The sequence below is a fragment of the Chrysemys picta genome, chromosome 5, assembly GCF_011386835.1.
Source record: "Chrysemys picta bellii isolate R12L10 chromosome 5, ASM1138683v2, whole genome shotgun sequence".
Taxonomy (NCBI): domain Eukaryota; kingdom Metazoa; phylum Chordata; order Testudines; family Emydidae; genus Chrysemys; species Chrysemys picta.
Window position 1 is genome coordinate 86,764,871 of NC_088795.1, and position 14,239 is coordinate 86,779,109.

Sequence of the window (14,239 nt, forward strand, 5' to 3'; positions counted from 1 at the left end):
TAAGCGCAGGATCCACCAAGATAGAGGCAGAACTTTGTCACATCAGCTACATTTAATTAATAATATTGCTCTACTCTTCCTGTTAATTGAACATGTAATGGCGCTATTTTGTTCATTTCCTAGTGATCTGTTTTGTAAATAACTTTGTATAGTAAATTATTAATGCACATTAAACACAAGGGGGGATGTTATTTGTTTTAATGCAGGCCTCAATCTGCAGGAGCAGCCAGCCCTTGTCTGGTTTCAGTGCTCGGTGCCTTGAGGATGAACAGATGTTACAGGCCATCAGAAAGGCAAATCCAGGAAGCAATTTCATATATGTTGTTGACACTCGGCCTAAAGTAAGTATGTTACAATTCTGGCACAGATTTAACAATACCAGGTGTGTGTTGCAAAGTCAGAGAAAATACAAAAGTCCAAAGTATGGTGGTCACTAGGGGCTAGATTCTAGTCTCAGTTACTTCCAGGTAAATCCACAGTAATGCCGCTCTGTAAAGTTACTCTGGATTTACCTTTTGAGTCTGAACTCCAGGTTATAAACCTTTGAAAAATCACAGTTCACACATTCTCTGTAGAGACTTGCTAGAGCTCAACAGCTCATATCCCCCAGATTCTATCTGCAGTGAGCATCCTCTATCCCAGGGGTAGGCAACCTATGGCACGTGTGCCGAAGGCGGCACGCGAGCTGATTTTAAGTGGCACTCACACTGCCTGGGTCCTGACCACCAGTCCGGGGGGCTCTGCATTTTAATTTAATTTTAAATGAAGCTTCTTAAACATTTTAAAGCCTTATTTACTTTACATACAACAATAGTTTAGTTATATATTATAGACTTAGAGAAAGAGACCTTCTGAAAATGTTAAAATGTATTACTGGCACACGAAACATTAAATTACAGTGAATAAATGAAGACTTGGCACACCACTTCTGAAAGGTTGCCGACCCCTGACCTATCCCCTCACAGTTCCTAGTGCTGACCAGACTCTGCATGTACCATCTCCACAGAGCGACTGAGCCTCCTCCATCCCCTCACAACTCCTACCTGTGACTGGACTGAGCATACGCCATTCCAACAGAGTGACTACTCATGCGCCAGCCCAGAGCTAAGGGGCTCAGAAAGACTTTCTCAGTAATGGCTGCTCACAGATGCTCCAGGCCAAGGTGGGGCCAGGCACTGGTACTGAGAGCAGGGAGCCTATCTCTCCTGGGCTTGCAATGGTGACCCCCAGACAGTGTGGAGAAGGAAAAGGTCTGATTCAAATTCAGAGTGGACAAAAGCTGAGTCGAGGACATTGCAGAGGATGGCGGGGGGTATATATTGGCACAAGGAGCCTGGGAGGCAGAGACTGGTACTGGCTGGGCAAGGAGACTGGGACTTAGGTGAGGTAGGGAGGCTAGGACTGGCTAGGTAGGAAGGCTGGGAGCCAGGGAAGCGGGAGGCTGGGACTGGTTGACCAAAGAAACCATTGGGAACTGTGGTAGGGAGATGGGGATTGGAAGCTGTTGGGAGAAATGGGGTTGGGATGATTTTTTGCAAGGTTGTTTGTTATTGCTGAGAGACTACTTTCTTTGTGTTAGGGAAAACACTCATGTCTAATTCAAAAGGAGAGAGAGATTTGAATTCAACAGATTATTTATATCCTCATAGCAAGGCAAGCTGAGGACTGTCCTAAAAGAACACTGTCCAGATGCAACTTTTTTTACATTGTTCACTGACACTAAAAGATGAGCAGATGGGAATTTAGTGCACTTGGTAGAAAATATTCTGCCTGCTTCTTTTTTTAAATATATACATTGCAAGTTAAAAGAGGTTTCTGTATTAGAGATCTGGGGTTAGATTCACAGGACACCCAACTGCCCGTTTAGGTTGCTAAGTCACACATTTAGGTGCCATTCTGGGGCAAAATGATTGGGGGAACAGGGCGATCCCAGGCTCTTTCATGTGAGGGGACGAGAGAAGGCCTCGAGTGGGGTGAGGGCTCCATCTTCTCACGCTGCCACCTCCTCTTTTGCTCCCGGGCCTGCTCCAGAAGGAGAGATTGTGACTTGGTTAGGATATGATGGTAGGTAACCTGGGAGAAAAACCCGCTTCTTAGGAAAATTCTAGTTGTGCCTCTGTACCACTGGCATTCACAAAACCTTTGCTCAGCTGCTGTCTAACCCAACAGGTGCCTAAGTTTCCACTGCTGAAGTCTTATAGGTGCCAATTTCTGCCAATGGGGATGGTCAAAGTCCCTAAATCCTGACAACACCAAGCTGCTCGGAGCCTAACTCATAAACCCTGGCGGGATTCATAAATTAGGGATTCCCCTGCTTGTGTCACCTGTGGGGCCCAAGTCAGTAGACATGCTGAAAGTACATCTAACCTGCATAAAAGGCAGAGGAGGAATTGGAACCCACACCTTAGCCCACTCGCTAGAATACCCAGTGGTTAGCGCACTCATCCAGGATGTGGGTGACCTAGGTTCAAACCCCTCCCTGTTCTGGAGCAGAGATTGGAATCCAGGTTTTGGATGAGTGCTCTAACCACTGGGATACTAGATATACAAGAAGGATGTGGAAAAATTGGAAAGAGTCCAGCGGAGGGGAACAAAAATGATTAGGGGTCTGGAGCATATGACTTATGAGGAGAGGCTGAGAGAACTGGGATTGTTTAGTCTCCAGAAGAGAAGAATGAGGGGGGATTTGATAGCAGCCTTCAACTACCTGAAGGGGGGTTCCAAAGAGGATGGAGCTCGGCTGTTCTCAGTGGTGGCAGATGACAGAACAAGGAGCAATGGTCTCAAGTTGCGGTGGGGGAAGTCCAGGTTGGATATCAGGAAAAACTATTTCACTAGGAGGGTGGTGAAACACTGGAATGCGTTACCTAGGGAGGTGGTGGAGTCTCCTTCCTTGGAGGTTTTTAAGGCCCGGCTTGACAAAGCCCTGGCTGGGATGATTTAGCTGGGAATTGGTCCTGCTTTGAGCAGGGGGTTGGACTAGATGACCTCTTGAGGTCCCTTCCAACTCTGATATTCTATGATTCTATGATTCTATAAGGAAGTGGCATCACCACTATCTCCCCATAGTTTTTCACAAGAAAGGTCTGGCTTAGGCACCCAGCTTTGGGAGAGGGCTCACAGCTGTGCATCCCAAGTGGAGATAGGTGCCTCCCTCTGACTAGGACCTAGGCATCTTACTTCCTTTGAGAGGCAGGACCACCACCCTACTGGCCATCTATCTAGAGAATCATTCCTGTATGCCTGCCCCTGGTACCATTTCTTGAGTACTGAAATATCATACTATTATAAATTTTAGAAGGTACTAATGAATGTAGAAAATGAATTGTGTATAGAGCTGCTCCCAGCTTAGACATCTGGTACTCTGGTGGAATGAGGACTGCAAATTAGCAATCAAGGAAGGAAATAGGGCATACAAGCAAGCAAAAAACTCAATGAATAGTAAAAAGTTAATGAATTATAAAAGATGTAAGGCGGTGTCACAAATGATTATCAAAAAGCCGAAAAAGGAAAGCTGGAGAAGTTTCTGTGGGAAATTGAACAAAGATTCAAAGCTTTCAGAAATATATAAACAAATTCAAAGTGAATGGATTTCAAAGTAAAAGTAAATATCTATCTGGTCTTACTGTAAGCAATGAAACTGAGGTCTTCAATTTAGGAAAGGCAGACACTTTAGCAAAAGAATCCCAAAAGGCCAATAGTGATATGAATCAAAACAACGAGTTTTTTTTTTTGTGGGGGGGGAAGGAGAGGAGGTTTATTGAGGATAACAGTGATCTATTATAAGGCTGGTGGGGCTATAGTGATGATGTGTTAAACAAAAAGTTTAGTGTGTAGGAGCTTATTGCAGCCATTAGAAACAAGAAAAATACAGCTCCAGGTAAAGATTGAACACTTGTCAGAAGGGAGCCTTAAGATTCTATTGTGGTTTTGTTGTAATTATATTTGGGAAAAAGGACTGCTGCTAATAGAATGGAAACAAGTATTGGTGCTACTAATTAGGAAACAAGGTGTAAGACCCTGTGGGATTATAATCTGGGACTATTGGGGGTGTGGGCTAATGATGCTGCTACATTACCATCGAAAGCTTAGGGGAGACTTTTGCTGGAGGATCCTGTGAAGCTGGGCACTGCAGGAAGTACCACTCAGCAGGGCCTGGGTGGCGGCCCCTGAAGCCCATTGATTGGCTCATGCTGGTATATAAATAAGGAAGCTAGTCTAGAGAGTGGCCTGAACAATGATGCAAACTGCCTGCTTGCTTCTGCCATAGACCCTGCTTTGTTGTAGACCCTAGACTCTGGCTTCTGTCACAGCTTTGTCCTGACTTTGCTATTTGCCTGCTGTCTGTAAGCTGGTGCGTGACCCTTACTTCCTGGTATCCTGATCCAATTTGATCCTGATCCTGCTACAGAGAAACAAAAAAGCATAAGGACCAAGAATTTTATGATAATGGTCTTCCTGGACATTGAAAAAGCATTTGACAAGCTATGGAGTGAAGGCCTCCTATATAAACTAAACACACTTGAGTAAAAGAGAGTATTTCAGTGGATAAGGGATTTTTTAAAGAACTATACAAATTAAAGTTGGAACAGCTTTATCAAAAATGTACAGGCTTACAGATCGAACTCCACAAGGCAGTATTATCAGTCCACTTTATTTTCTGTTATGATGTATGACTTCCTGGAAAGTGTGCAAATGGGAGTAGGTTTTTCCCTTTTTGCAGACAACTATGCTATATGGATTAAATATAAAAGACTTAAAGTAGCTATGGAAAAGACAAATCCGGTACTCCAGAGAATTTCCAAGTGGTGAAATGATTGGGGATTTGAATTCTCACTTGTAAAAACGAAGGAAATGCTTTTAACCGGAAAGAAAATTAGGGAAGAATAAGACTTACGATGCAAAAAATTCAGATACACCTCTATCCTGATATAATGCGACCCAATATAACACGAATTCGGATATAACGCGGTAACACAGCACTCCGGGGGGGGCGGGGCTGCGCACTCCAGTGGATCAAACCAAGTTCGATATAACACGGTTTCACCTATAACGCAGTACGATTTTTTGGCTCCTGAGGACAGCGTTATATCGAGGTAGAGGTGTAGTTCAAAAGTTTATGTACCTAAGAGTAGTGTTTTGATAATAAATTAACTTGGAAAGGTCACATAGATAATACCATGTAAAAGTAGGATGAACTTACAGGTGTAGCTCAAAGCAAATGGGGTACAGAAAAGAAGGTATTCATGATGTTCAGAGCATTGATAAGACCAGTTTCAGACTACAGATGCCAAGCTTTCGGTTTAGCCTCAAAAACAACTCTTAAAACCTTGGAAGTGCTCCATGCCCAAGATCTGTGATTGAAACATGGCGCAATGTAACACCAGTGTGTGTGCTGCAAATAGCCACTGGAGAGCACCTATAAAATTAAGAATGAAGCTAGTAGATCTAATCTTTTGGACAAAGATAAAAGGAAATCTTGAAAACAGAAAAACAGAAAAGATTTTTGAAGATTGCTAGGAACTTAGTAGACAAAATTATACGGATTGTCTCGACTTCCTCATACTATCAGGCCAAAAAATGGGTAAAGGAATTATATAGAAAGAAAAATTGAGAGAACTAAAAAATTTTAATAATGGAAAATCAAATTACAGCTGGACAATAATTCACCCATATGTGAATATGGAACTGTATGGAAAAAACAGAGAAGGAAAAACCCCACATTATGACTAAGGCTGCGATTCCGTGACTTTCTGTGACTTCTGCAGCGGCTGGTGCTGGCTCAGGGTGTGCTCCCTGAGGTCAGCAGCAGCAGTTTGGGTGTGTGGGAGAGGGCTTGGGGCAAGGGGTTTGGGGGTGCTGGGGGGCACTTACCTTGGGGTGGGCAGCTCCCTGGCTTCCACTGGCATGGCTCTGCAGCTCCTAGGTGGCAGAGGGGCCAGAGGGCTCCACATACTGCCTGTGTTTGCAGGCCCCGCCCCCGGAGCTCCCATTGGTTGCAGTTCCCAGCCAATGGGAGCTGCACAGCAGGTGCTTGTGGAGGGAGCAGTGCACAGAGCCCCCTGACCCCTCCACCGCCTAGGAGCTACAGGGACATGCGGAGCCGGGTACGGAGACACCCCACCCTCCCCAGCACCAGTGAGGGTCCCGGGCTGCACGGCACTGCCCGCTCCCCAACCCCCAGCACCAGTGGGGGTCCTGGGCTGCGCGTCGCTGCCTGCCCCCCACACCCAAGCACCAGCAGCTCCCCTGCCAAAATTTTAGTTAGGGGTATATAGTAAAAGTCATAGACAGGTCACGGGCCGTGAATTTTTGTTTACTGCCTGTGACCTGTCCATGACCTTTACTAAAAATACCCATGACTAAACGTAACCTTAATTATGACCAATTAAATTTTTGAATTTATTTATGAAAAACTGGGCCAGCTTTGCCAAATCTATGCAGACAGATCAAAAGCTGATAGCATGGGTAGAGTGGGAACAGCCTTCTGTGTTCCTAGTCAGAATCCAGAAATCTAAAAGGCTATTGAATTATGTGACTGTTCTGATAGTTGAACTAATGGTGGCAGTAAACCTGTGTTGGCAGTAATCTGGATAAGAGATGTGCATCCAGCTGCAGCTGTAATTTTAACTGATTCCTTCTCAGGATATAATGATAATCAGAACAAGGTCTTCAGAAAGCAGAAATGACATAAGTGAAATAATGTTCCTAACTATGGAAGAAATGCGAGCAGGTATCTGTAATAACAGCATGGATTCTGGTTGTATTGGAATTCCTGACATGAGATGGCTGACAAAGCAGCAAAACGTGCTCTACAAAATAAGGAGGTGCCTATTAAGATATCCTTAAGCACACAAGAATTTAAAAGTGTGGTCACGAAGGAGCCTGCAAAGAAATGGCAAAAACTATGGACTAAGGGGGAACGGAGGGGAGTGAGGGGGACGGGCACAAAGTTTCTGTGATGTAGGCTCAAACTGAAGATACTACTGTACTCCACCGCCATGATAGAAAAAGTGAAGTAGTCATTTTTAGAGTGTTAGCAGGTCATTGTGCCTTAAATGATAGGTTTAACTTATTAAAAAAGACAGTGTGCACAACCAAAGAAACTGTGGATCATGTTCTATGGCAGTGTAGTGGGCCATATTTTATGGAAAGAAAGTCTCTGTATGAAAAATTGACTTGGCTTGGAATCAAAGATTTTTTCCCTAAAGGGACTAATGAGAATGCTAGAGAAATGTAATAGTTATTTCCCCCGCCCGCCACAAAAAAAAAGCTTTGCTGCATTTTCTTAAGGATGCTAGAATGAGTGAAAGGATATTTTAAAAAACAAAAACAGACTTTGGCTTAAAAATAACGAAGACGGTAGTGGTCATAGCCTCGTATGATGAGACTGCTGGGCCAAAAAACAAACAAAAAATAAGTTGGGGAGAGAGACTGTAGGAAGTAGGTTGCATCTAGTGGTAGTCCTTAGAGTAGGGAGAGAGATGGAAGAGGAAAGGCAACTGGGTGTCTGTAGGAATGTGACCCATAAATTCCTCAATGCCAGCTGGCAAGGGGGTTACCAGAATATCCTGATATTCTGGTTCACTAAAGAATATCATGTGAGGTCTTAAATGAAAGCCAGGATCACACTAGTTGTTAATATCATTGTAAAATGTATGTACAGATACTGTGTATGGAGATATGTATGTATACTAAAATATGTTCCTAAAGTCTATATTGAGGCAGAGTTGACAATCAGGTTTCTGCCAGACAAAGGATGTTTATTCACCTGTCCCTCTCAGTCAGTGTGTAAATTAAGCACTGTACGCCAACACAATGGAAGCTCCATTTACATACAAAGTTGATGGGAGAATGAGCTATGTGGGGTCATTCTGACTCAGAGATACAAACAACCAACTTTGGAGAATATAAGGAGAAGGCAAGGAAAACACCCCTTTATCCTGCACCTAGGACATAATCGGGCAGTGTGATTACATTCCTGAAGATGGGATTACAACCAATCTTGGTTGAAACACTGCAACCTTCCCAAGCTTCAAGAAAGTGTGTTTTGTTAACTCTCTGGTACGTTGGGCAAACTAACTCTAGCCATGGAAGATTAATGATCAGGGAAGTATTAGTATACTTACAAACATGAAGCAGTGGAGTGGTCAATAGGATACTTCTGGTTATATTCTACAGTTAAAGGCAATATTCAGTAATTGATAAAAAAATAAAATTTAGTCAGGTGTGTAAGAAAAAATAAAACCCATGACCTTGCAGTAATGCCCTAGAGAAGCATTTGTGTGGTATATGCGCTTATCTCCAGCTGTGAACCTGAATCCCACAGCATTAGGGACAGAGATGAGAACCATAATAACACAATATAATCTGATGTAACTAAATGGGTCCATGATCTCAGTCTATTTAAACAGTTGTATTGTGCATGGAAACCATTCTAGTTTCTGCATGCTGATACTGTGATAAGATCTTAACATTTATTGTTGATTTAAATCACTCTGTATTGCACAGCAATACATCATCTTTGTATCATATGAAAATACTTATAAATCGTAAGAATATAAAGTGTCAACGGCAGGACCGGATCCAGGGTTTTTGCCGCCCCAAGCAGTGGGGAAAAAAAAAAGAAGCCACGATCGCACTTGCTATCGGCGGCACTCCAGCAGCAGCTCCACTGCGCCGCTTTCTTCTTCGGTGGGAATTCGGCGGCAGGTGCTTCCCTCTGAGAGGGACCCACCGCCGAATTGCCGCTGAACAGCCCGATGTGCCGCCCCTTCCCCTTGGCCGCTCCAAGCACCTGCTTGCTGGGCTGGTGCCTGGAGCCGGCCCTGGTCAACGGGATGGTTCTTGATGGTGGTTGTTTTCATGGGATTTGAGAGAATTTCTTATATTGGATGCTTTTGCCTTTTCCTTAAGATATCTTTGAGAGTAAAAAATATCAATTTCCTTAGCATATGAATTGTCCTGAATGGTCCATGTAGTCTGAAACCAATCTGTGCTACTAGCCAATCCAATTATAGGGTGCAGAGGAGGAAATCTTCAGGGAGGGAAAGGAAGGGGGAAGAAAAGATTTGGGGAAGAGAGAGTGGGGCTGGGCAGAAGAGTATTCAAGACAAAGTGGAAGTGTGCCTGGGACAATGGCAGCATAGCACAAGACTAGGCTGGGCCTGGTTTCCAGTGTGAATGGGGATGCTTTAGATGGGGGTCTGTGAGGTATACTTGGATGATAGTGCTATGGTAGCTATGAAAGACAGGAAAAAAGGTGCCTGTATGTCTTCCTCTCTCCCTCTTCTGCCAATTGGCAAAGTTAAGTGTATGTATTTAACTTAACTTTGCCTTCTCCTGACTCTTAAGTGCTTAACTATGCAACTTTAACATTCCTAGGCTTGTTTGAAAATTTTAGTCACTCACTCGAACACAAATGAATGATAGGGTTTCAGCAAGATCCCAATAGTCTATATACAAGTGGAGCTTATACAGAAACAAGGATCAGCCTCTCTGAATTACAACTTGTACAGACCATTCTTTTAGTCCTTAGGGCCTAGCTAAATCCTAGGTGTTTCATGCCGTAAGGATGAGCCAGGAGGAGGGAATGTTTCTGGCTACAGTGGGAGGGCTGGGTTGGGACTATTGGGAAGAGCCACTTCAGATCCAACCTGTCGCCACCCAACTAGGAACCCTGTCCAGCCTCCCTCAGCTACTCGTTTAGGCTAAGAACCAGCATGGCACCTGTGGTGCATGTCTAGAGGTCAGGCGAGAGAAGGGAAGAACTGGCACAAACACCAAAATGACTCCATGAGGCTGTTGGCCCACTAGAATGTGGGACTCTTCTGGCATTCGGGGTTCAGAGGTTTGGAAGGGGCTCATTTGTGTTAGGGAAAAGAGGGTCAAGAATCAGGGAGAGAGTTGAACCCTTGATGACAGAGGGTAAGAGGAGTGTATTGCCTTGTGAGTGTAGAACCCTCAGGATGTTGCATACTCATCCCCACAGGGTTAAATTGCAGTGCTGTACTCTCCTCTGCCAATGTCTGATTTGATTGGTGTTTAAAATGCTGAAATTCTAGCAGCTTCGTTCAAGGTGACAATGTTGGTACTAGACAGTGTCTGTCCAATTAGGAGTGATTACATAAAAGCCTTTAAGGCAGTGGTGGGCAACCTGCGGCCTGTGGGCCGCATGTGGCCCATCACGGTAATCTGCTGACGGGCCGTGAGACTGTTTGTTTATATTGACCGTCCGCAGGCACGGCTGCCCGCAGCTCCAAGTGGCCATGGTTTGCTGTTCCCGAACAATGGGAGCTGTGGGAAGTGGCGGCCAGCACGTCCCTGCGGCCCGCGCCATTTCCTGCAGCTCCCATTGAGTGGGAACGGCAAACCACCGCCACTGGGAGCTGCGGGCAGCCGTGCCTGCAAACGGTCAATGTAAACAAACTGTTTTGTGGCCCGCCAGCAGATTACCCTGATGGGCCACGTGTGGCCTGCGGGCTGCAGGTTGCCCACCACTGCTTTAAAGGTTGAAGCACCCTTCTAAAAAGGTGTAGCTACTAGAGTACACAAGTAAAATGAGAATATTCAGTTACAAGCTTTGAATTTTTAAATAATAGCTTAATTAATCCCCTTTTCTTTTCCTCACTACAATAGACTGAGAGTTGTCTTTTGACCATCACCTGTTTCCTGCTCTCACCCAGTCTTTTTTTTTTTTTTTTTTTTTGCAGCTCAATGCAATGGCAAACAGAGCAGCAGGGAAAGGATATGAGAATGAAGACAATTACTCCAACATCAAGTTTCAGTTCATTGGTATTGAGAACATCCATGTTATGAGGAGCAGTTTGCAAAAAATGCTAGAAGGTAAAACTTTTCTTGATATCGATATACAGAGAGGTGGCCTAATTCTTCTGTCACGCAGGTGTAAATCCAGAGTAATTTTCTTTGAAGTCAGTTGTATTTCACTTGTAAAACAGGTGAGAGAGGAGAATCAGGCCTATTGATATTGTACAGTATATATCTCCCTGTTTGCTAAAACACTTGTGCCACATATCATCATCCAAAGACAAATATTCTCTTGATTACAACAGCATCTTACTTTCAGTGATAGTTCACCAATATTATTTTTCTTATGTGGTTTATAACTTGGCTGTTTAAAAAAAAAACAGTTTGAATTGAAACTCAGGTAGAGACAATTTTTAGGCATTTCTTTAAATAAAAAAAAATCACCGTGGCTTAGATATTAGTGGACTATTTATGTTCGGGTTTGAGCTCGTAAAGCACAGGGCTTTGATTTTTTTTAAAATTTCATTGGCAAATGGGGAGTTCATACCTTTTATATCGTAAACTCTAACATAAACCCTTCTTATGTTCTGTACAGTGCAAGTCATATCAGGCCTGATTGTACAACCCTTAGTCACACGAGTGCAACCCTCACACACACACACACACACACACACACACACACACAAATTAATCCCATGGAAACTACAGTAATTCTCATGTAAATCATCACTAATGTCAGTAAGGATTACCCAGCCCATTATTGTTATTATTATTTAATATTTGTATTACATTAGTGCCCAGAGGCCCCAATCATAAAAATGCCCCATTGTGCTAGGTGTTATACAAATATATAAAGACCCCATTCCTTCCCCAGAGTTGGTGTTTAACTAATACATAATAGTCTGTTCCCCAAATCTAGTTCTGTGTATTTGAATTTTTTGACTATGTCTGATTTTGGTTTGGGTTTTGGAAAAGATAAGCCAAATGCGTATGGACATGTCTACACTGGCAAAGTTACAGCACTGGGAGTTACAGAGCCGCTCAGAGAGCGCTGAAGGGAAGCCGCTGTTGTGTGTTCACACTGTCAGCTGCCTGCGCAATAGCGTCTTCACACTTGCGGCACTTGCAGCAGTATTCGGAGTGGTGCACTCTAGGCAGCTATCCCACAGAGCACGTCTTTCTCTTCTGCCACTAAGAGTTGTGGAAAGGTGGAGGGGGTCGCGGGGCATCCTGGGTCCTTTCCCAGTGCCCCGTAATGCATTGCTTCATATCGCAGCAATCCCTGTGCTTCCGTCTGCATTTGGCACCATCTTTCAACGGTTTGTGTTTTGCGCGCCCTGCCTCTTCGGGCTGTAGGAATGGATCCCAAACTGTTGACCAATATGCTGCTTGCTCTGACCAACATGTCACGAGTGGCAGTGGAGTTATTCCTTAAACTACAAAGGCAAGAGGAGTGCGACATTGATTTCGCCAGGCGTAGTAGCTACGACACAAGATTGCTTGTGGCATTCATGGAGGTGCTGACCACAGTGGAACGCTGCTTTTGGGCTCGGGAAACAAGCACTGTGTGGTGGGATCACATCGTCATGTACGTCTGGGATGATGAGCAGTGGCTGCAGAACTTTTAGATGAGGAAAGCCACATTCATGGGACTGTGTGATGAGCTTGCTCCAGCCCTGCGGCACAAGGACACAAGAACAAGAGCTGCCCTGCCATTGGAGAAGCACGTGGAGATTGCACCGTGGAAGCTGGCTACTCCAGACTGCTACCGATCGGTCACTAACCAGTTCAGTGTGGGAACTCAACGGTTGGACTTATGTTGATGGAAGTCTGCAGGGCCATTAATCGCATCCTGCTCCGAAAGACTGTGACTCTGAGCAACATGCATGACATTGTGGATGGCTTGGCTCAAATGGGCTTCTTTAACTCTGGAGGAGGGATAGATGGCATGTATATTCCAATTCTGGCACCAGACCACCTACCCCCTGAGTACATTAGTCGCAGGGGTATTTCTTAATGGTTTTCGTGGATCACTGTGGGCTTTTCACAGATATTAATGCAGGCTGGTCTGGAAAGGTGCATGACGCACGCATCTTTCGGAACACTGGCCTGTTCAGGAAGCTGCAAGCAGGGACTTCCTTCCTGGACCAGAAGATCACCATAGGGGAAGTTGAAATGCCCATTGTGATCCTGGGAGACCCTGCCTACCCCTTAATGCTGTGGCTTATGAAGCCATTCACAGGGCAACTTGACAGCAGCAAGGAGCGGTTCAACAACAAGCTGAGCAAGTGCAGAATCACCAGTGAGTGTGCTTTTGGCCATTTAAAAGCCCGCTTGCGATGCCTCTATGGGAAACTGGACCTGGCCAATGACAATATTCCTATGCTTATAGCCGCGTGCTGTATGCTCCATAATATTTGTGAAGGGAAGGGTGAAAGCTTCACTCAGGGCTGGACCGCAGAGGCTCAGTACTTGGAGGCTGAGTTTGAACAGCCAGAGACCAGGGCTATTAGAGGGGCGCAGCGTGGGGCCATAAGGATCAGGGGTGTCTTGAGGCAGCAATTTGAAACCAAAAGCCACCAATATTTGTTGCTATGCTCGGGAGTGCAGTGCTTGCAATGCTAGAAGGTGATTGGTGTAGACAATGCAATATGTGGGTTTAACATAATTGTATGTTTCTTTGCGGGGCTCTTTTTGCTTTCAATTAAAGAATAAAGATTGCTTTCAAACCAACACAATTCTTTCATTAAAAAACAATAACCGGAGAGAGTTAAACAAAAAAAAACAACAAACCATCAGCAGTGAGGGTGATGGGGGAAGCGAAGGTCCCAGGAGGAAGAAGGATCCCAGGATGGCTAAAGATTTGTGTATGTCCAGGGGTCATATCCAACCTTCTCCTTTGGAGAACAGTGCAGCGGGTATTGTACTTCAGCAGGGCCAAACTGCAGAGGGGCAGGTGTTGAGTGCAGTGGGTACTGGGAATCCGCAGGGCTGGACTGTGAGGGGGGAGAAGTGGTACAGACTGGAGCCAGGAGGTTGATAAGAGTGTGTTGGCGATGTCTGGGGGGAGCATGGGAAAGAGATTTGTGACAGTGGCTGCAGGGGAGGGTGGGCACGGAGCTGCTCGGTTTGAAGAGCTAGTATCGGTTTGAGGGTGTCTACTTGGCGCTCCATAACATTTAAGAGCCACTCCGTGGCTTCATTCTGGCATGCCGCATTCTCCTTTTGGTCCCTCTTCCCGCTGTCTTGCCACTCCTTCAATTCCTGTTTCTCAGCGGTGGAGTGCATTGTAACATCACACAGAAAGTCCTCCTTTGTTCTTCTTGGCCGCTTTCTAATTCTGCGCAGCCGTTCAGCTGCCGATAACAAAGAGGGAGGCTGGTCTCCCAAGATCATCTCTGTGAAGTTTTTAAATGCAACATTTTACAGAAGCAGTATTGTTTGCAACACAGAGAACACTGATTCAGTGATT

The 14,239-nt window shown here is 44.8% G+C and overlaps 1 protein-coding gene across 2 annotated transcripts in view; it reads left to right on the forward strand.

Annotated features, from left to right (window-relative positions):
* Nucleotides 1–14,239, forward strand: part of MTMR7 (myotubularin related protein 7) — a 96,824-nt gene that overhangs the window by 51,442 nt on the left and 31,143 nt on the right. For both annotated transcript variants that reach the window (XM_005282077.3, XM_042841931.2), the window contains 2 exons: nucleotides 207–341; nucleotides 10,713–10,845. In XM_005282077.3, the coding sequence (XP_005282134.1) occupies nucleotides 207–341; nucleotides 10,713–10,845 (268 nt within the window). The remainder of the gene's footprint in view (nucleotides 1–206; nucleotides 342–10,712; nucleotides 10,846–14,239) is intronic.